At 29.9% G+C, this 21,697-nt stretch overlaps 1 protein-coding gene across 48 annotated transcripts in view; it reads left to right on the top strand.

The window, feature by feature from the left end:
- RIMS1 (regulating synaptic membrane exocytosis 1) overlaps positions 1-21,697 on the top strand; it is a 621,810-nt gene that overhangs the window by 460,718 nt on the left and 139,395 nt on the right. For 38 of the 48 annotated variants that reach the window (XM_074310503.1, XM_074310508.1, XM_074310502.1 and 35 more), the window contains one exon: positions 13,904-14,016. The exons of the other annotated variants lie outside the window; for them this stretch is intronic. In XM_074310503.1, coding sequence (XP_074166604.1) covers positions 13,904-14,016 — 113 coding nt within the window. The remainder of the gene's footprint in view (positions 1-13,903; positions 14,017-21,697) is intronic. 48 annotated transcript variants of the gene reach the window in all.

Genomic DNA, 21,697 nt, shown 5'->3' with positions numbered 1-21,697 from the left:
TTCTTAAAAGTCTTCAGTTTAAAAGTAATATACTTTTTTCTCCTTTGCAACCCTTGTATTATATTTCCTGAAAAACTGGATAAAGCCTACAAATGTAACTTTGAGAATGTTTCAGAATTCTGGTAAGAAGTAAAAAGTAGAATCAGAAACTGGTTTACAGATGATTTTCCTTGTAACTGAAAGATAAAAGTGAATAAAAGCACTATCAAAAGAAACACTTTTTTTAATCACATCAATAGAAATTTATTAAAAAGACCATTTTCATTTATGGGATGTTGCACTGGACTAATATATAGTACAACATATACTGTGTTATAATGACATATACATAAAGATAATAAACTTTATAAAGTTAAAAAAGATCAGTTGAGAAAGAAAGAATAATCAATCAACAAGTATTTATTTTATACCAATTATATGTCAGATACTGAGCACTGAAGATACAAAACCAAAAATGTAACAGTTCCTCTCCTCAAGGAGAGGTATTATAGACACATAAACATGTATGATAAAAATGGAAAACAACTTGTTAATAGGGAACATTAGTAGATGAGATCAAGAAAGGTTTCATTTAGAAAATTGTGCTTTAGCCAAATTGTGAAGGAAAAGGAGAAATTACAGGCCTTAGAGGGAAGGAGGAAGCAGCCAGGTTCAAAAGCCAATTAAGCATACAGAAGATAATGGAAGAAAGTTCAATTGAACCATAAAATGTAGGAAGAAGAATCATATATGACAAAACTGGGAAAGTATATTGGCCAAGGTTATGAAGAATATTAAATGATAAATAGAATATTTCATATTTTTCTAGAGGCAATAGAGAGCCATTAGAATTTATTAAGTACAGTAGACAGTCAAACCTGAACTCTGGAAAATCTAATTGGTAGTTGTGGAAGATAGAATTGGAGAAGTGACTTGAGTCAGCTCAGGTGAAACATGGTGAGGGCCTGAATTAGGGGAGTAGCCATATAAATACAGAGAAGGGGATAAATGTCAAAGACAGTTTTGAGTTGAGATATGACAAGATTTGGCAACTGATATTCAAGATGAGTAGCGCACTAAAATAACACTAAAGCTGTGAATCAGAATGACTGGTAGGATTTTATTACCCTCAAAAGAAACAAAGATGTTAAGACAAGGTTGTTTTTATGTTTCAACTTTAAGAAAGAATAAAGTTGTAAGAATTATAATCACAAACCAAGCTGATTTTGTAAAAAAAAGATCCTAGACCTACTCAATGTAAAAATGCAATTTATTCAATAAGGAATGTCTTAGCAAATTAACTGATCTTCCTTTCATTGAGAGCTAGCAACCTCAGAATATATGCAAATAAGCATATGATCTCTTAATGAGATTAAATTTATATATGTGAACAAAGTGAAAAGTGTTTCCCCAAATAGTCCCTTTAGACTATCTCCTTGTTAGCTGAATCCTTTAACATGCTCACTATTACTATGATAACTATAATCATACTGCAATTATGCCTAGTTAATGAATTCATGCTAGTGTATGTGCAGTGACCTTAATCGCATTAAAAAAGAGGTGCTACATCAAACTTACAGATTATATGACCTGGCCTTCTCTGCAAGTCTGTTACTGGGGATATGCTTTGAAAATAATGGCTAATATTTAAGGATTTAACAACTAGAAGAATTTCAAGTTGATTCCTAGCTAAATGATTTAGTGAAAGGAAAAAAAAGACAGGATGAAAGCAATAGGCTTTTTTTTTTTCTTTCTGTTGAGGGCATATTACAATATAACAGAAGTTGCTTAAATTTCTTGACTTTGGGTTTTCTCATTTATTGTATGAGAGTGGTGATAGGATACTGGCATGGAAATGTTTAGGGATGGCTGTTGGAATATGGTCTTAGTCTCCTTTGTTATGATAACATAAATATGTTGATCAACCAAGCTTTCATTGCAGCTTTTCAGGACTTAGAAGGGAAATAAGTTCACTGAAAACTATTTGATATCATAGGATCCCTTTCTCCTTCTTTTCAGATTTTTCTAATTAAATAGCATTATTTGAGGGATTTTATTTGTTTTAGGTCTGTGACTCTTGTTTCATTAATGCAACTTAGTAGCACATGGACTTGGAGTTAGAAAGACCTGAGTTCAAATACTTCCTCAGACATTTACTAGATATGTATCTCTGGGAAAGTTACTTAACCTGTGCCTGCTTTAGTTTCTTCATCTGTAAAATGAGAATAATAATAGCATTTACCTTATAGAACTGTAAGGATAAAATTAGATATTTGTAATTCATTTGCAAACCTTAAAGTGCCATCAAACTGCTATTACTTATATTACAGAAAACTCCAGATAAAGAAACTGTTTAGCACTTAAGATCAGTTTCCTTGCAACTTAGGACGTTTACTGGAGCACTGAGTTATTAAATAACTTGCCCTAGATGATACAAATAATTGTATCAGAGGTGAGAGTTGAATAAGTGGGTCTTTGTGACTCTAAGACTATTTCCCTACTGAGCAGTGTGTGTGTGTGTGTGTGTGTGTGTGTGTGTGTGTGTGTGTGTGTGCATGCTAGAAAAGCTGCATGATATCACAAGCACTTGGAGACAGGAAGAGTTTTCTCTGACAAGTGAAACTAAGTTACCAATGAGTTCATCATCTGCCTTGAAAAAATGAGTTTGCACCCTGAAAATCCTTTGGTACACTCAAAGTTATATGCTTCCCAAATATTAAGTCAAGCAAATCTTTAAAACTTTTAGGGGTTTTGCATACTCAAAGATGAGTAGTTTCTGAGTTTGTTGACTAAACATTTGTTTCTCTTCAGCATGGGTGATATAGCCCTTAAGAACTGACTTTTTTGCTTTCTTTGTGAGCATCAATATTGCCTACATGGCCTCCCTTTCTGTAGAAAATGGAAAAGAACTGAAGAAGAAGGACTTATTCTGAAATTAATAAATAATTTAGGAATGGAAGCATGGTGGGTTGTTCTAGTCAACGTTTAACATGAACATTTAACTCCTGGCTGGCTCTCTTGAACCAATATGAGCTGGTTCCATCACAATCCTCGGTGGAGGGGTTCTGAAGTTGTTTTTTCTAGATGGTACTCCTAAAAACCATTTATCTAATAGTATACTCACAAGTACAAAGTTCTAATTACCTAAACAAAAGGAAAAAATCCTAGGGCCTTGGAAGAATAAATCATTATAAAGCAAAAAAATTAAGATTAAAACCAAATGATTAGTTCTATTTCTCTTCCTTCAAAAGGGGGTCAGTTATAATAGTCACAAACAACTCCTCTCTGATGTTCTCCTTAGATTCTCTATTGTTAATGGTCCAGATATGAATGGAGCACAGAAGTATTATAAAAAGATGGCACAGTACCATTCCAGAAGACTGTCTTTTATATAGTTCACTTGTCCATGGATATTCCAGTTATTTTTAAATATCTCAAATATATTATCTGCTCAGGGGCTAATATTTTCATTGGAGTTCATTTGTTTTTAATGTGTTTTCAGCTCTTGAGAAGTTCATGTCCTTGTTTATGAATTTCAGGGACTGATTTAAAAAACTTAGCAAAATAGGTTTAATAAAGTCATTAATTTAAGACGAAGTGCAGATATATAATTTGGGATTCAAGGACTGGAATGTCAGTGGATGGGACTAAGTAGGATATCTCAAAAAGTGAAAACATTCCATTAAAAATTTTACTAAATTAAATTTGGGTCTTTTAGAATCCAAAAAAGAAGTATCTCTAATAAATATATATTCATAATCCATTTTTAAAGTTTTCCTGGTAAGATATTTATTACTTTGAATCACTTTCTGGTTCAACATAAATATTAATCCACCTAATGGAAAAAAAATTTGAAATTACTTTATGCTCTTTCAAATTGAAATATCTTTTACAAGGAAAAGAAATTGGCATTTCTATAAATTAAAATAATTTTTAAGTCCTGTGTCTGTGTTTATGTGTTTATGTGTATTTTTACATACACATGTACATGTTAGAGTAACTAAGGATATTGTTAAGATAATTGTATTGAAGGGAATTTGTTGATATGACAAGACTTTGGATTATCCACTCAAAATTAAAAGGTGTATGAGAAATTCCTTTTTTTATGGAAAAAATAGCCTGGAGACTATGACATTATTGAAAATGTCTGTGATGAATTCCTTTTACCTAATCATTCCTTACATCTGATCATAGAAGGATAGAGTTTGTCTAGTAAAACAACAATAAATAAATCAGGGAAATTATCCACTATGATTTTCCATGTGTTCTACAAATGGGAAAATCCAAATTAGCAAATTTAATCATCTGTGAATTTGAAAACAGTGCATTTCAATTGAGGAGGGGGAGGAAACAACTGCAAATTTCTGTTAATGTCCATGACAATAGTATATTTTAAATTTTTTAAATTCAAATTATGTAAACAATTTTATTTCCATCTACTCCTTTTAGGAGAGAATATCCTAGAACTTAACAAATTTTTAGTCTATAACTTTCGCCTCTACTTTGGAATTGGCAACCTAGTATTTCAGTTCTAAACTCATTTAGTTGACTAAGCCTTCTCATCTTTTACTCCTAATTAATTTCAGCATATTTATTTTTTTTAATCATTTGTTATGTTTAATTCAGGTGTCCTCAAACTAAGGCCCCAGGGCCAGATGCACCCCACTGAGGACATTTATGCAGCCCGCTGTGTTATGGAAAAATCAGACCAGAAGTGATATTTGACCTAAACTTGCATTAGCAACGCACATTTCTGGCACTGGGCTGAGATGGCAGAGACAGAGTGTCCGTCCCTCCAACAGTCTGAGGGACAGTGAACTGGCCCCCTATTTAAAAAGTTTGAGGACCACTGGTTTAATTGCTTCTGGCAATGCACATTGGACTGGTAATAAAATTGCTGTAATGAATAAAGTGGAGAAAGAAAGAGCAGACCATTCAGGTATCTTTGCCAAGAAAATCCTAAATGGAGTCACAAAGAATCAGACACAATTAAAATTACCCAATGACCAAAAGAGCAATTTAGCAAATAAAGAGTTGGGTTCCAAATCCATATTCACATTGAACTCTCATCTCTAACAAATTCTATCTATGCAATGATGTCTATGCAAGTCTATGCAAGACTAACATTTAAATGTACCAGGAAATAAATTGTAGAAAGTGCCCCCATTAGTAGAGGAAGAGCCTTTCTTAGGGTGTTTTCTAGATTAATCAAATTACCATTCTGGATCCCCTTCCTTCCAAATGCTGCAACAAATGAACAGAATAATCTATGCAATCTTACTATATGCTAGATTGCATTGTAGATACAAATCCACTGGTTTCAGAATCAAGAAACTTGAGTTCTAGTCCTTCTGACTATGGATAACTCATTTCAACTGATTTCCTTCAACTTGTAATGATTCAACTTAGTTGGCCATTAGATCACAGTAAAACAGATTTAGAACCGAAATGGATCTTAAGAGACCCTTTTACCAAAGATAAAACTGAAGTCAAAGAAAGATAAGTGACCTGTGAAATATTGCATAGCTAGTATCTTAAGCAGAATTCAAATTCAGATCTTCCAGACTCCATGTCCAGTTCCTCTGTCCCTTATAAATGTAAAATTCCATAAGAATTTTCATTAAATATTAATAGCCTTCATTATAATTTCTTATTCTGCCTAACAAATTTTAAATATCAGATTTATTGTCATTCACTTCTGCTATTAGATTTTTCTTAGATTCCAATATAAGCCAAGACTATACAAATAGTACAATGTGTGACTGAATGAACTTCATTGAATTCATTTTCCAAGAAGGAGAATTAGTGTCACTATTTACATTACAAAAATAAAATCTTAAGTGACAATTACACACAATTGAATTTTCTAGTTGTGGTGTGACTGTTTTAGGGAAATATTTGTTAATTTATATTATTTTCAAAAATACTTTTAATTTATAAATTATAATATACATTAATAATAATAATTATTATTTATAATATATAATAATTAATAATAAAAATAAAATAATTTAAAATAAAAAGGTTTTATATAATGTTTTCATGCAGTTCCTAATCTTTGTATCAATGATCTTTTCTCTATATTTTAATATGGAAAGATTATTAGATATAAACAATATTACTTTTTTCTTTCAGAAATTGTTATTCCTATTTTATTAAATTGAAGATAGAGGAAAAAATGAGAATATTAAATATTATAAATTTAAATATAAGAAAAAATAAAATTTTGCCAATAAATATGCCAATTAATAAGTATGCAGCTTCAATAATTGCCTTAACTTCTCTGGACCTCAATTTCCTCATTTGTAAAATAATAAAGTTGAAAAAATGGCCTCTGGTACCTCTTCAAGCTCAATTTTGCTATGGCACAAATTTGAAAACATTTTCCTCTAATACCATTAAGATAAAAATAAAACATTTTAAAGATTGAAAGAACTAAGGAAATTGGACCCCTGTACTAACAGGTAATGAGTAAATATGAAAGTCAGTGTTTTCATGGAAAAATAACAGCATTCTGATCACACAGAAAAAGTTATTTAAAGGAGAAAGTTTCATGAATAGGATAATCTGACTAGCTACAGTTATAATGGCATGTTAGGCATATGATATGTTATGAAAAGAGAACAGATTTTTACTTTAATATTAATTTACAAGGCAGATAGTTAATTCATCAGATAGTTTTAGACTAGCAATCAGGAAGACTGCTTCAAACACTTGCTAAATGTGTAACCTTAAGCAGCTCACTTAATTTCCCTTAGAACCAGTTTCCTCATCTGTTAAGATGGGGATAATAGCACATACTTAATTATCATCATCATCATTATTAATAATTAGCATTTATATAATATCTGTGTGCCAGGCATTGTGCTAAGAAGTTTACAAATATTGTTTTATTTTATCATCATAACAATAATGAGAGTGATGACATTATTATTATCATTCACAGTTGTTAAAACTAAATTAAAAACTGAATATCTTGTCCAGGATCATAGGATTAGAAGGAAGTTAGGTTATAGCTCAATTCTTGAATCTTGCATTCTTTCCCCAAATCACCTAGCTACCTAATAGGATCCAATGGGATAACATATGTGAAAGACTGAAAACCTTGAAGCTCTACTGCTACTATTTTAGAAATTTTGTTTCCTTTCTATTTTATGACATAGTAGATAGAATGCCAGATGATATCAGGAGTTCAAAGATCAGAGTTCAAATCTATGCTCAGAAACTTGTTAGCTGTGTGATCCTGAGCAAGTCAGTTAATTTCTGATTGCCTCAACTTCTTCATCATTAAAATGGGAATAATAATAATAGCACCTACCTCCCAGGGTGGTTATAAGGATCATATGAGTTAATAATTTTAATGAGCTTAGCACAGTGCCTGGAACATACTAAGTAACATATAAAGGTTGACTTTTATTATTATTATTATTATTATTATTATTATTATTATTATTATTATTATTGATTAAGGAATAATTTTCAAAGGCCTACTTCACTCTTTAATTCCTTTACCTACTCAGAAAAGATTTATTCCATTTTGCTGTTTTTTTTAAACTTAAATTTCTCTGTTTTCATCAGGTATAAGTATTGTTTAACTAATACATACTTTTAATATCATCATGCCTTGATAGACTATTTTCATGAGTCAGTATGATAAAAATAATGTGTCACTTTTTGACCAAGCTTTTTAAAATGTTTATATTCTGACTTTAATTAGACTGGTTCTTGGAGCAAAATGCTAAGCTGCTGACCTCAAAAACAAAGCTGTTTCATTTGATGTCATAGACTTTCAAAAACATGACTAGTTATTTAAAAGGACTTTGAGAAGAAATGATAGTTACATTATATTAGCTTACATCAACCAATGCTAATTTTGTGGTCCTGTTTTTTCTTCAAACAAGTGGTACAAATAGTGTGGGGGTTTTTTCATTATTTTAAACATTGAACTTTCATTCAGTATTGAAACCTCTACAGTGAAATATTTTACAGAACATTTGCAAAGAGATTTACATATTCAAGTACGCATAAGTATAGATGGTATTTAGTCTATCATGGATTCATATTAAATAATCCCTTGGTCTCTTGGAAAAAAAATGTTTATTGTAAAAAACACAGTGAAGGTAGATTTCCATAAAGAAAACTGATAAAACTGCATCAGATAGGTAGAGGTACCAGATAGACATGAGAGTGAGACAGACAGAGAGACAAATGAGAGAGAGGGAGAAAAAGAGACAGAGATAGAGAGCCCAGATCTGTATTTTCTTTGTTGTGATATAGGACCTCCTATCATTTTGCATATTAAAAATCTTCCTCCACTATATAGTTTCAAAGAATCACCTGGAGGAATAGAGATTCTAAGTTATTTGCTTATGGTCACTCAAGTACTGTGTCAGAGAAAGAATTTGAACTGTTTTTCTTGATTCCAAGCATATCTATTTAGCTGTAATTATAAAATTATATGTAAGTATGTTTATAGGAAATTAAATGCTAATATACAGTTTAAAATGAATGCCCTTACTTTTTTACACATTATGATAAAAATAAACTTAGATTTTAGTGTATCAAATCACATTTGAGTACCAAAAATGATTTTTAAAATAAAATTATTTAAATTATTCCAATGCAAATATATATATATATATAAAATATGCATATATATAGAAAAATACAATATATATTAAAATTATGTCTAATACAGAATAATTTAATTATGAGGTTATTATGATTTTCAATTTACCATAATCTTTGAAATTTATTTGTAAACAGTTATTTGGGATATTGATATGATCAAGTGAAGTAGTAAAGAGTCAGCAGAAAACAACATATTGTCAATGGGAAAGTATTAAGGAGAAGGAATCTAAAAATTTGTATTACAAAAATGTATGAGGAGGAAAAATGAGGAACCTATCAATAGTAAGAGTAAAGGATAATCAATCTCCAGTCCATGTATTCCATTAGGATCCAGGCAAAATGTGAAGAGAATGGAAGAAAAACTCTCAGGATATTAGTTATATTTCCTATGGTGAAATTAGAAGAAGATATGTATAAATTATGCAATTTTGGTAGATATTGAAGGAACTCTCATCTTTGGTAGAAGGAAGAATTCAGAGCAGCACTCTATTAGAATATTATAATACTAAAGTATTTATGTTAAAGGTGATAAAAAGTTTGTGAAATGTAACAAGTATTATAATTTGAGAAAATTTATTTTATTTTTTTTATTTTGTCTTCATGGAAGACATAATTTTTAAAAAGCACATTGTATACATATGTACATATATAAAATATATGTATATATTAGTCAAATTTTAATCTAAAATATTAAGAACAAACACTAGAGAATATTTGCTATATTGAAATAATTTTATTTCCATTTCTACTTATTGAAGTTCTGGCCCTTTTTATTTTAATAATTCAGTGTCAAATAATAATATAATATTTCACTTTTTCTTGAAAAAATAAGGTCTTTTTCACAATGTGTGACAATATATTTTTTCAATAAAATTTTAAACTTAATACTGTACTTTTTTATCATTCTATATGAAAAGCAGAATCATGAACACAAAATAAGTTATTATTACTACATTTGATAATATTTTGATAGATTAATCAATTAATCAAATTATTGAAACCATAATTTATGCCAATATACTTTTGAAAAGTAAGCAATACAACATAATAACAAAAAACTTGTAATATTTTGAATCTAATGAAATATGATGGTAAATTATTGGACATATTCAATTAGCATGTAGGTAGGAAAATAATTATACGAGTTAAAATTCTGATACTGTATGTCTTTGCAGAATTGCTCCTATCATGCTTCTATCACCAGTCAATAGTGTCAAGTTAAATCACAGCATAACAGTTTCTGACATAATCAAAGCATAGCCTTTAATGACCAAGTAGGAAGGAACTTTTCAACTGAAACAAATATTGTAAATAAATTTGTCATTTTTATATATTCACAAATGTTCTTAGATAGGATTAATGAAGCTATAGAAAATTGAAAGATTAATAGAGATATACAAAATTAGCAAAAAGTGGAGGGAAGTAAGGGAAAATTTCTAAATATCAGCAGCTGAAAGAGTAAGTCTATTAGAATGGTTTGAAAAAAAGCTAAAATATTTTCAAAATGAGGACAGTCAATCATAGTAAAAACATTGCTTTAAAGAAACAAATTTCTCTTGGGAAAAAAACATTTCTATGATCCTTCTGAACAGCCACATATAATTTGAGGTGATCTTTTCAAAAATGCCAAACTTATACTACAACCATAATATAGTAGATCAAATATCTAATATGCCTAGAATTCTGATTTCAGAAAAATTAAGACTAGATTCATATATCGATCCAAAATTTTCCAAACTCTATTCTTTTTTAAAGAACATGAAAGTACTTATAATGTTGTATCAGTACAGCTACTTGCCTTGATTTCTGAATCTTAATTCTGATTTTGAAATACATCATCTATGTAAACAATTTTTCTCTTCATTTCTCTAGTAGTAAGATAAGCTTAATCTACCTAATTTTCTATTTGTTCAGTGATGATAAAAAAATAGGATTCTTTAAAATGACTGTGAATATGGAAAATAGTGGGATTATTGACAGTTCAATCATTATTTCATTTGAAAGACATTGATATCTCAAAAATTATACAAAATAATAATTAATAATAGTAATTTAAGGTTTATGAAGTACTTTGCATGTTATCTTATTTGATCATTATAATAACCCTGTGTAGTAGGTAAGATGAAGAAAACATAATCTTCCAAAAAATTCACAATTAAAAGCAATTTCAGATTGTGTAACTGAATTATTTCATCCAAACTGCTTGAGGATCCAACTGACTTGAGGCCTGTAGCCTACAATTACAGAAGGGTTTGTCTGTGGAAGGGGTTAAGTCCACAAAATCACATTCAAGTAAGTTTCCTTACATGTAACTAGGAGCTATGACTGAACCAGTTCTAAAAATTTCATAATAAAATAAGTATCAAGTGCAAAAGGCATTGTTTACCATTTAGGAAAAAGAATTTATGGGCAATCTGTGCATTTTTTATTTGTGCATCCATTCTATGATGTTCACCTTTTCTCTCTTTGCCCTCACTCATCACTGGGATCTTCAGAGTATCTTTAAAGTCACACTTCATATCTTTCATTGTCAATGCTCATAAAATTTCAGGAAATTTAATTTGTTATAAATGTTTTATATATTATGTTAACTATATTAAATATATTATAATGTATTATAAAATTTATTCATCTTTCACCACATCTTGTCATCATTTGACTTAAGTTTGGATCATTGCTTTAACCACTTATTAGTATTGTGAGATGGATAGAGAGAATTTCTCTAATTTACCAAATTGGGATACTGGTTAAGATTCCTATTTAATACCTACTAAATTTATGTTCCTTTTGAAAACTAATTCTTGATAAAGCTAATAGAGGCACCAAATTCTTAAGATGTACATTAATAATTCTTGAGTTTCAAAATCTACTTCCACAAAAAGGTGATTTATAGAACAAAGACCTTTGGGCTATTGCTATTTGACCATGGATTGGAAATCCTTGAAATTATATAAAGGAGAAAAATACACTATAAAGATAGTTCTGATATTCTCCATCATCTTACACTGATAGGGCTAATATTAAATCCTTTATCCACATGGTAAAGGAAAGTCTGTACATGTAGTATCCTAAGAAAAGGCACTTAACCTTTGCTGAAATGACCAAAAGAGACACTGAGATATAATCTAGAACCAGCTTCAGAGTCAGGAGAGAATTGAGTTCAAATCCCAACTATGACATATGTGACCTTGAGCAAATCACTTGACTTCTCAATGTTTTGGAAAGCTCTATAAGACTGTAAATTGCAGAGAAGCTGATTATTTGCATTGGTAGCAGAGTTCCTTTGCCTGAGAATGTTGTATATTAGTAGAACCATAACTCTGAAACTTAAGTGAATCAGAAAATCTGAGATTTAGAAAACAAAAGGATCTTATGTTATATATACAAGTCACTTTATAAATAAGGAAACAGGTCCAGGAAGGTTAAATATTAATATATAAATTCTTCCTATTATACTACAAGCTCTTTCAATGTAGAGACTATCTTTTGTATTTCCACTTCTAATACTCAATATTGTACTTCTCACATTGTACATGTTTAATGAATGCTTTTTCTTCATTCAAGTAACTCATTCAAAGTCGTGAAGGTAATAAGAACTAGATACAGGTCACAAAAAAGTTAATTTAAGAAAAAACTGGATAGCCACATGTTAGATATGTTATAGTAGAAATTCCATTAATGATTGGATTAGATAAGATGGCCTGCCTTAAGATCTTTTCCAGTTTTCAGATTTTTCAATTCTGTGAAATTTGGTCATCGTTCAAATACATAGACTATAATAAACTTAATCTGAGAGATCTTAATCCGAGGTCATAATAGTTGGCATTTATAGAGTTCTTAGAGGATTAAAATACAATTTATATACATTATCTTACTTAAGACTTACAATCACCTAGTGGGGAAGTTACTACAGTCATTATCTCAAGAGGAAGCTGAGGATCAGAGAGGTCAAATGGCTTGCCCATGGTCACACAGATGATAAATGTTAAAGGTGGGTTTTGAACCTAGAACTTCCTACCTCTAAAGTCAGACTTTTTTTCCCCCAGGGTATTTGCTGTTATGTGATTAACTCAGCAGTCATTTGAGCCAAATATGATTTTTAAATACAATTTTAAAAAGCTTCTTTGGTATTCTGAAGTGTCTGGATGTCAAAAAAGGCTTCTTATCTAGTTAGTGAAATCAAGAAGTACTTTAAAATTCCTATTGTACACTAGGTACTAGGCAGGATTCAAAAGAGATATAAAAGACAGTTACTGACAGAAATAAAGCAGTCCTCAAAATTAGCATTAATTGAATTATAAAAACATACATAGACTTTGAACAAATGAGTTCTGTGTGAGTTTTTAGAAGAGTGGAATGAATATACAACTATGATTTTTCAAGACTGCATCTTCCTTTGTTAAAAAAATGGAAGAGGGAATATACCCCTATAATCATTATACTTGTTGATTATAATGATTTTTTTAAAATAGCTGTTGTCTTCAATAGAGCAATCTTTCTCCAAACTTCAATGTCTACTGTTACTTTAGAAGGGGAAAAAAAAAGGGTAAAAAAAGAATGCATTTAATCATGTTGTAATTTAAAGAAAGAAAGGTAAATCATTTAAAATACATATTTTAATTAAATTTTTCACATATCTGATTTGAAAATAACAATCAGGTCTATAAGAAAAAATGACATTTTTTCATTAATGATTCTATTGTCAACAATTGCATAAGCTGGTACATGTTTATGTACATATATGCACACAAATGCACATTTCTAGAAAATGGCCAAGAGTCACAATTCACTACTGTGAGTAATTAATTATTTAATAAAATATGTCTCAGAACAGTAAATGCTCTTTTCTTGTAACAGTTCCTGGAGATAAATGAAATGGTTTACTGTATATGTTCATGCATGTATGCATGTGCATATTTGTATGATGTGTTATTATCCAAACTTGCTCTTTTTTCTCTAGATGTCCTGATAGCAGATTAATAGAATAACAAATTTTAAATTAACCTGTTTTCACATAATTGTTTTTAATGAGCATTTAGAGTATATCCCTTCAAACAAAACTTAGGGCATTTCTCTTAAGTTACTAACATATGTGTCCAGTTCAGTGTGATTCAGATTTCATTCATTTCTAGACTGACATCCAATAGCTCAGCATAATGTTCAGATTATTGTCATGTGAAATATTTTTATATTTCATTTAATTGGAAGATTATTAACATAGAAGTATTAATCCATTCAGTTCTTAAAAGGTGTTTCTCATCTTTTAATGGGCTTCCATTGTGTGTTTTTACAGCAAGCTTAGTAGTGGAGGAGCGAACAAGACAGATGAAAATGAAAGTACATCGCTATAAGCAGACAACAGGGTCTGGTTCTAGCCAAGAACTTGATCGCGAGCAATATTCCAAGGTAAAATAGCAGTAATAAAACCATAATTTTCCACTTAGAAATGCAATATTCATAGTGTGTAAAAAGACATATATCGGGTTGCCAGTTTTTTTAAAGAAATTATGATTTGTATGTTATCTTTTTCATGTCACACTTGCTACAAACCTTTGACAGCTATTGCTTCCTTATATTTCAACAAAACAAATGCTTTTGTACAAAACAAAGCTAAACATTAATAATTGGAATTCAAAATTGTGTGGTAGTTGAAAAAGAAATATTTAACTACTTAAAGAATACTTTAAATAAATTTGTGTAATAAGTCACAATTGTGAAAATAGTTTACTAGCTTTTATATAAAATAATATACAACCAAATTATAAGGTATAAACAGAAATTTTGAAAAATAGTTTATATACATATACATGTGTATATTATTAATCATTGACAAAATATTACTCTTTATATATTATATTTATTTTTGATTTTTTACCTATATGTAGGTATATTACCTATATATATATATATATATATATATATAGGTAATATACCTATTACCAAAATAGTAATACTATTTTGAATTTTAAAGAAGTCACACAGCTTTTAAATTACAAAAATTTAGCTCTAACAAATAGCACTTGTATTCTAATAGTGGTTTAAAGAAAGCCCCCAAAGCTTAATTATAAGTAATTGCTAATTGTTTTATTAAAAACATATTTATTCAAGAATTGTTTTCAAATTCACTTCAATGATCCATAGAAAATGCAGTCATGGTTATAGAGATATTTAAGGGCCATTTAATTATCCAAAGTATCACATTAGAAATACAAGACTATAAGAAATACAAGATTCATATGATCATCTCCCTTTATTATTTCTTTTATATATTATAAACCAGAACTGAAATATGACTTTATTTAGTACACATTTTCAGTCATGTACTCATTTATTTAGAATCTGCTACAGAGAAAATGAGTATTTGGGAATTGTATTTGATTGAATGCCCCTTGGGAGGCTAAGCTACTTGTCCTATTAAATAGAATAAACAATTACCTAAAATTACATTTACATCACTTTCAACCTAGAGCATGTTCAACAAGGCATGCTATCATAGGTAAGGGGCAGTTTTGCTGTGAAGTGCTGCCCAACTTCCTAAGAATCTGAACAACCTTTAGAAAAGATTTCATTTCAGACAAAGGCAGGTCGTTCAATAAGCAACATGCTTTAAACTACTAATCTTCTACATGTTCTTCCTAATTCCTCTTCTGATGACTCCTTCAAGCCACTGTCTCCTCTTTTCCCCTTTTTAACTTCTTTTTTTTCAAATGACACCATAATTTCCCCAGTCCTACTCCTAATACATCCATGTAGAAAGCAGAAGGAAAGGGTAAGTTGAGCTTTCTCATTTTTTAGGATCAGATTCAAACCTCAGAAATGATATGATCAAAGGATTGTAGCAGAAAGTAACTTTAGGGAGAAATCTTGCTCTTTTTATGCTACTGCTGCACACTAGTATTACCAAAGAGATATGGCTTGGGCAATGCTTTCCAATTCTTCCTGAGTTGTCTTTTCCAACAAATGAATAATCATATGCATAGTGAATGATATTTTGAAACCCTAGAATATTATACCTACTGCTTTTCAAATGTAAATAAAAAGGCATGTAAAAAAAAGCAAATAAAAAACATTTTTGGGGGGGAATATCTGAACTATCTTGACTATCTCCATTAGAACAAAATATGACTGAATTTCAAAATCCTGTGATATCAAAATGCCATATAAAATGGCAAGATCATTTAGGCCCATACTGAATAGATAAGAAATCCAAGGTAAAGAGATAATTGAGCAACTATCACTTAGACAGTTGGTCAAAGAGATGAGAGTAGATATCATATATTTTGAATAATGGGACAGTTCTCTTTTCACTCTCCAGCATTAATATATTATTGTAGGCTATAAGAGTACTGGGCCTGGAGTCAGCAAGACTGTTTTCAGATCCAGCCTCAGATATTTACTAATAGTTTGACTCTTAATAAGTCTTTTAATTTCTATCAGTATGTTTCCTCAGGTAAATGGGACAAATAATAGCACCTACTTCCCAAAGTTGTTGTGAGGCTGAAATGAAATAATATTTATACTTAGCACAATCTATAGCACATAAGTACTTAACAAATGTCTCTTTTTTTTTTTCTCTACCCATAAATGAACTCTAAATCAAATATTCTGACATGCTTTAAAATTAGCATTATCTTATTTCAGGCATACTAATTAAGAACTTCCTAAATGATTGAAAATATTTTTTTTCAAATCATAATGCCCCCAATTATATTTATGGCACTCTTGAAAAGCATCTTATGATATCAAATAGATTTGCCATTTGAATTTCCCCAGCCTTACTTGTCTCCTTCAACTACGCGTGGAAGATATCATGTTCCCTTGCAGCTCTAACAATATGTGAATTCATGGCTTGTTATTTTAAAATAATAAAAAATAAAAATTTAAAAACCAACTTTAAAAAAATTTAATGTAATTAATTAATGCAGCTTATACTTAGTTTCCTTACTATAAAAGAATATGAAGAATGAAAGGGATTCAAGAAGCATTTAGTCCATTCCTTGTCCAGTGCATGAATCTCTTCAGCAATATTTCTTAATGCTTTTTAGACAGCTTCCACTTAAAACAATCTGTAATAGTGGAGAGTTCACTCTTTCCTAAGGCAGATCTTTTTTTTTTTTTGACAAATCCATTAGAAAGTTCTTATATTGTTTTGAAATCTATCTTCCTGTAACTTCTACCCATTTAGTCCTAGTTTTACATCCTGGCAAAAAAGAATTGGTCTTCTTAACTAAATCTTGTCTATATAAGAACCATTTGAGAATATAATATAATGTAATGTAATGTAATAATATATAATATAATATAATAATATAATAAGCATTTGAGAATAGCTATTATGGTCCTGCCAAAGACTTCTGTTTGGGCTGAAAATCACTGGGTTTTTATTTTATTTTATTTTATTTTATTTTATTTTATTTTATTTTATTTTATTCTGATGTGCCCTGCTACATGATATTTCAAAATTCCAGACCTATTTTGGCTTGTCAATGTGCTCGTTAAATGTGACTTAAGAAAATTAGCATCGCCCTCTAACAGAATGTAAGCTCTATGCCAGCAGAAACTGTTAAATGTTTGGCTTTGTGTCTCTAATTCCCCGTATGGGACCTAATACATAGCTTAGTGCTTAGCACATACTTGTTGAATCAAATTTATTCCAACCAAAGTAGAGTGAATGAAGACTATCATTTCCTTGTTTTGAACATTCTGCCCAATATTAATGGCTCAGAGATCACGTAACTTTCTTTTTTCCATGTTATAATACAATTTATAGTAAATATACATTTTAAGCTATCTTTTTACAAAGTTATACCTCTTCCATACTGCATTTTTTATGGATTTTTCAAAACTGATTATATAACTTTTACCTTATTCATGTTAAATTCCATATTATTGGCTTCAGACTTCATTGTCCAAGCCTCATCAAGATTTTTTTTTTAATTCTAATGCTACCATTCAACATTAGTTGTCATTCTTAGGTTTTTATAATTTTTGAATAAGTTATTATTCCTATTTTTAATCTTGTCAGTCACATTGAATAGAATCTGATTAAGGACAGAGACCTAAGATAATCTACTAGAAATTCTATCCAGGTTTGTGGGAATTAGATTAATCAACACTTTTTCAGATAGTCAATTTAAAGTTTAGCTGAGTGATCATCTAGTCTACATCATCCATCTTGTCTATGAAAATATCAAATATGAATATCATTTTCTTGCCATTTTTCAATTCTATCAATACTCACTTTTATACTTTAGGATTAATCTCCACCAGGGAACACTCTCCTCTGGCATCAAATATGTGCTTTTCATATTGTCTTCCCCTATGTGATTTTCATGCATGCCCTTCCATAATTTTACCACAGATGATCTAGCCAACATGAGTTAATTATTTTTCATTATTTTTAAAAATTAATATGAGTAAATTCATTTTAAGAAACAGATCATGTATACCCATGTAATATTTGGCATGTTCATCATTCCTCTCTTCTGCTTTATGACCAGCTCACATATATTTCTGCTCATTCATATTTTTAAAAGGTTAATTTACTCCCTTGTTGAATGTGAGAATGTCAGTCTACTTATGTCCAATATGCATTCTTTTTATTTTCCTGCAATTTAACTGCATCTTCTTTTTAATCTTCTGATTTCATTTATAGTAAGAATAGATAACAATGAAGGTATAGTGCTAGTCTTTTGGTAGAATACCAGCTCACTTGTCAAACAAAAAATACACTTTTAGTGAAAAGTAAAATTCCCATTTATTGATGGTGCAATGACTTTAATCATTCTTATCAACCTCTCCCACTTTATAATTATTCATTATAGAAGAATAAGGGAGCTATATCTGTCTGGGTCTAATTTTGTATTTTTCTGTTTCATGTGTTGCCATCACCAAAGAATTTTTCTCTTTCTAGCCAGCATGCTAATGAGGAGCTTCTCCATGTTTAGTTTAAGTTGACAGTCTGTCACTGGAACTATACTAAAAGCACTACCAGATTATCAAAGCCTGTTTTGCTTGCATTCCACTGACAAAGCCTTCAAGAGCTAATAATCAACCTAGCCGCATAATGAGGCACTGGACTAGGACTTTTGTAGAAAATGCTTCTTATAATTCTTTCAAAAAGATGAGATCAGTCCAGCATAGATTTGCTCCTGAGAAGCCCATTCTGACCTGTAGTGTCTTTGTTAGATAATGAAAATAAATTTATATAGAAATTCTTATACATAATGGTGATTGCTATGTCTGGATATTTAGGAAACATGATTATTTTGGTAATTTTATAGTTTTACTAATGATATAAAAAGTTTTGGTTTAACTTTCATAATTATATTTCATTACACATGTTATACCACAAGACAGAAGTTTCAATTCAAAATCTCCATTATTCATACTTTTAAGATTCATTGTATTATGTAGTTGACCTCCAATGGTCCATCTATCTGAAGTATTTTTAACCACATAAATTCAATAATGTTTGGTTTTTCCCACACTTCTAAGAGATATTTTATTTTGGTTTTAGTGATCATCTGAAACTTGAGGAAATGTTTTATTATATCAATTATTTGCATTTGATTTATTTAAAATAAGTCTAATCACTTCTCAGTAAGATAGTTAAGTAAAGTGCATAGAAGATACTAGTTCAAGATTTGCCTCTGAAACATACTTGGCTATATGAGCCTGAAGGCAAGTCATAGAGAGAGTCATCTCTCTCTGTCTTCTAGGCAACTCTCTATGAAAAGCAAAGATGCTAATTTATCTTGGTAAATTCAGATCCCTTTCTTAGGATAGCTCAAATTAGAGAAATTACAGATGCAATGCTTATCCTATCTAATATGAAAGATATAGAATTATGAAGAATTTTAAAAACCACAAAATCCAATACCCCTCCTTTAACAGGTAAGAAGAAAAAAATACATTGAAAAACAAAGAGATAAAATGATTTGTCTAAGATTCCATGATTAACAAGTGTCTGAGGCAGTCTTCAAATTCAAGTTTTCCTGGATCTAAGGTCCATGTTTTATTAAGCTACCTCTCTATTTCTATTATTAGAAGTACACATAAGAGCCAAAAGAATAATAAATATTACATGAATATATATATATATATACATATATATGTATGTATATATAATATATGTATATATACACATATATATAATTCAGCCATCATCTCTTCCTTTAGCATCTTAATACCCTAATTAATATTTCTGATGCAGCAATGGTGCCTTTTTCTAAGAAAGAACCAGAACTTAAATGAATTTTCATTCACAAAATAATAAGTTAAAGGATATATCTTTTAATGGCTATTGAATACGGTATATTTTTTTCCTGAGGATTATTTGACAAAGTAATGAAGACTTATTGTTCTTTTAAACAGTATTAAGTTGATGTTTTATTGTTAAGATATGAGAAAAAAGAAAAAAAATAGTTGTGAATTTCTCATAAATACTTGTGCAGCTATTTTATCTTTGAAGTTTGAATACCTTCCAGGCTTTACAACTCTTGTTCTCATTTTTTTATTGATTTTTATATCCAGGTAGCAATAATTGGGATCTCATTTTTTTATTGATTTTTATATCCAGGTAGCAATAACTGGGATCAATTAATCATAATACCTAAAAGCTATGGTGAAACTAAATACTGTTCTTTGCAATTTTTGCTTCAGATATCTTATTTTAAAGCATATATCTGTTTCCTTTATCTAGAAAAAGGCAGTAAAGCTAATTTTCACTATGCTTTTCATATATATATATATATATATATATATATATTACATACCATACATAAATTATTCACAATTATTTTTTATGGAAGACCTCATATTATCATGGGAAAAATTCTAGAAAGAAAAACCAGGTTTAGATCTCCTTTCTGCCTCTTAGAAATTGTCTGATCTTGGGGAAATTACATTATCTAGAGAATCAAATTTCCTTCACCTACAAAAAGAGGGGGTTGGATTGGTTGACGTGTTTAAGTCTTTCTCATTATGAAAACTTATGCATTTAGATAAATTAGAATTCAAACACATCTGATATGCTGTGAAATCCTGGGCCTCTGAAATAAGCAATATATAGTTATCTTAAAAGAAAAATTTGTGGTTCTAAAATTTTATGGAATTCTATATGGTTAGAGAAAAGGTAAATAATGAAATGTGCACTGGTTATTGATGAAAATTCATGTATTTCATGTAATGAGCATATATAACAGAAGTTAATAAAACTGAAATGGAACCAACCATAAGACATTTTACATTAGAATTTCTTTGTTCCTTTTTCTTTCAAATTTGCAATGAAGAAAAGATATGTATCTAATAAAAGATTGCAGTAGTGCTGTTCAATTTTCTTTTTGTTGTTGTTTTGTTTCTGCTTTTTTTTTTTTTAACCAGACCTTTGAGTTCATTAGCATAGAATAGGAAAACTCCCTCTGCATATTAGCAATTCTGTGACTAAGAAAGCAGTCCAGTAGTACTAATATGTTAAATGACTTCCCCAAGATCTGGTATGTGTGTGAGGAAGGATTTAAACTGGCCTCCTAACTCTATAACCAGTCTTATAGGCATGATATGATTTATTAATATGCCAAAATTACATCATTACAATAATAAAAATGAGTCAAATGTTACTTAATATTCATTTTTCAGATTATCACAAGCTTATCTGGGAATATTGGGGGGCTTAGAGACTTCTTATAGTATTATATTTTTTATTCAAGGACTTTTGTATCATTCACTACCAGATACCTCATTGTATTGCTTTTTAAGTCTCAAAAGTCATATAGATTAGTACTAGAGTTATCAAAACTGGGAAGGTTTTTTTGACTGAGACATTGCCAGAAGCCAGTGTCAGAGCATTTACTAGATAGATGTTCTAGGGTTCATGTTGCCTGAAAGAACCACAAGAAATATATCAGAAATAGAATGCATTGATTGTAAGTAAGCACATTGCCTCATAACTGGATAGCACTAAAATCTGAACTTTTGAAAATACATCCAACTCACAACAGATCAAAAAGAAAATGACTTTTTTATTTTTAGAATTATTTGACCTCTTAATTTTTAGGAGACAAAATGTTCTTTTGTATTGTATCTG

Source organism: Sminthopsis crassicaudata, chromosome 4 (genome assembly GCF_048593235.1).
Source record: "Sminthopsis crassicaudata isolate SCR6 chromosome 4, ASM4859323v1, whole genome shotgun sequence".
In the NCBI taxonomy this organism is placed as follows: domain Eukaryota; kingdom Metazoa; phylum Chordata; class Mammalia; order Dasyuromorphia; family Dasyuridae; genus Sminthopsis; species Sminthopsis crassicaudata.
Note: the sequence above shows the minus strand (reverse complement) of the source record. Positions and strands in the feature narration are given on the sequence as shown.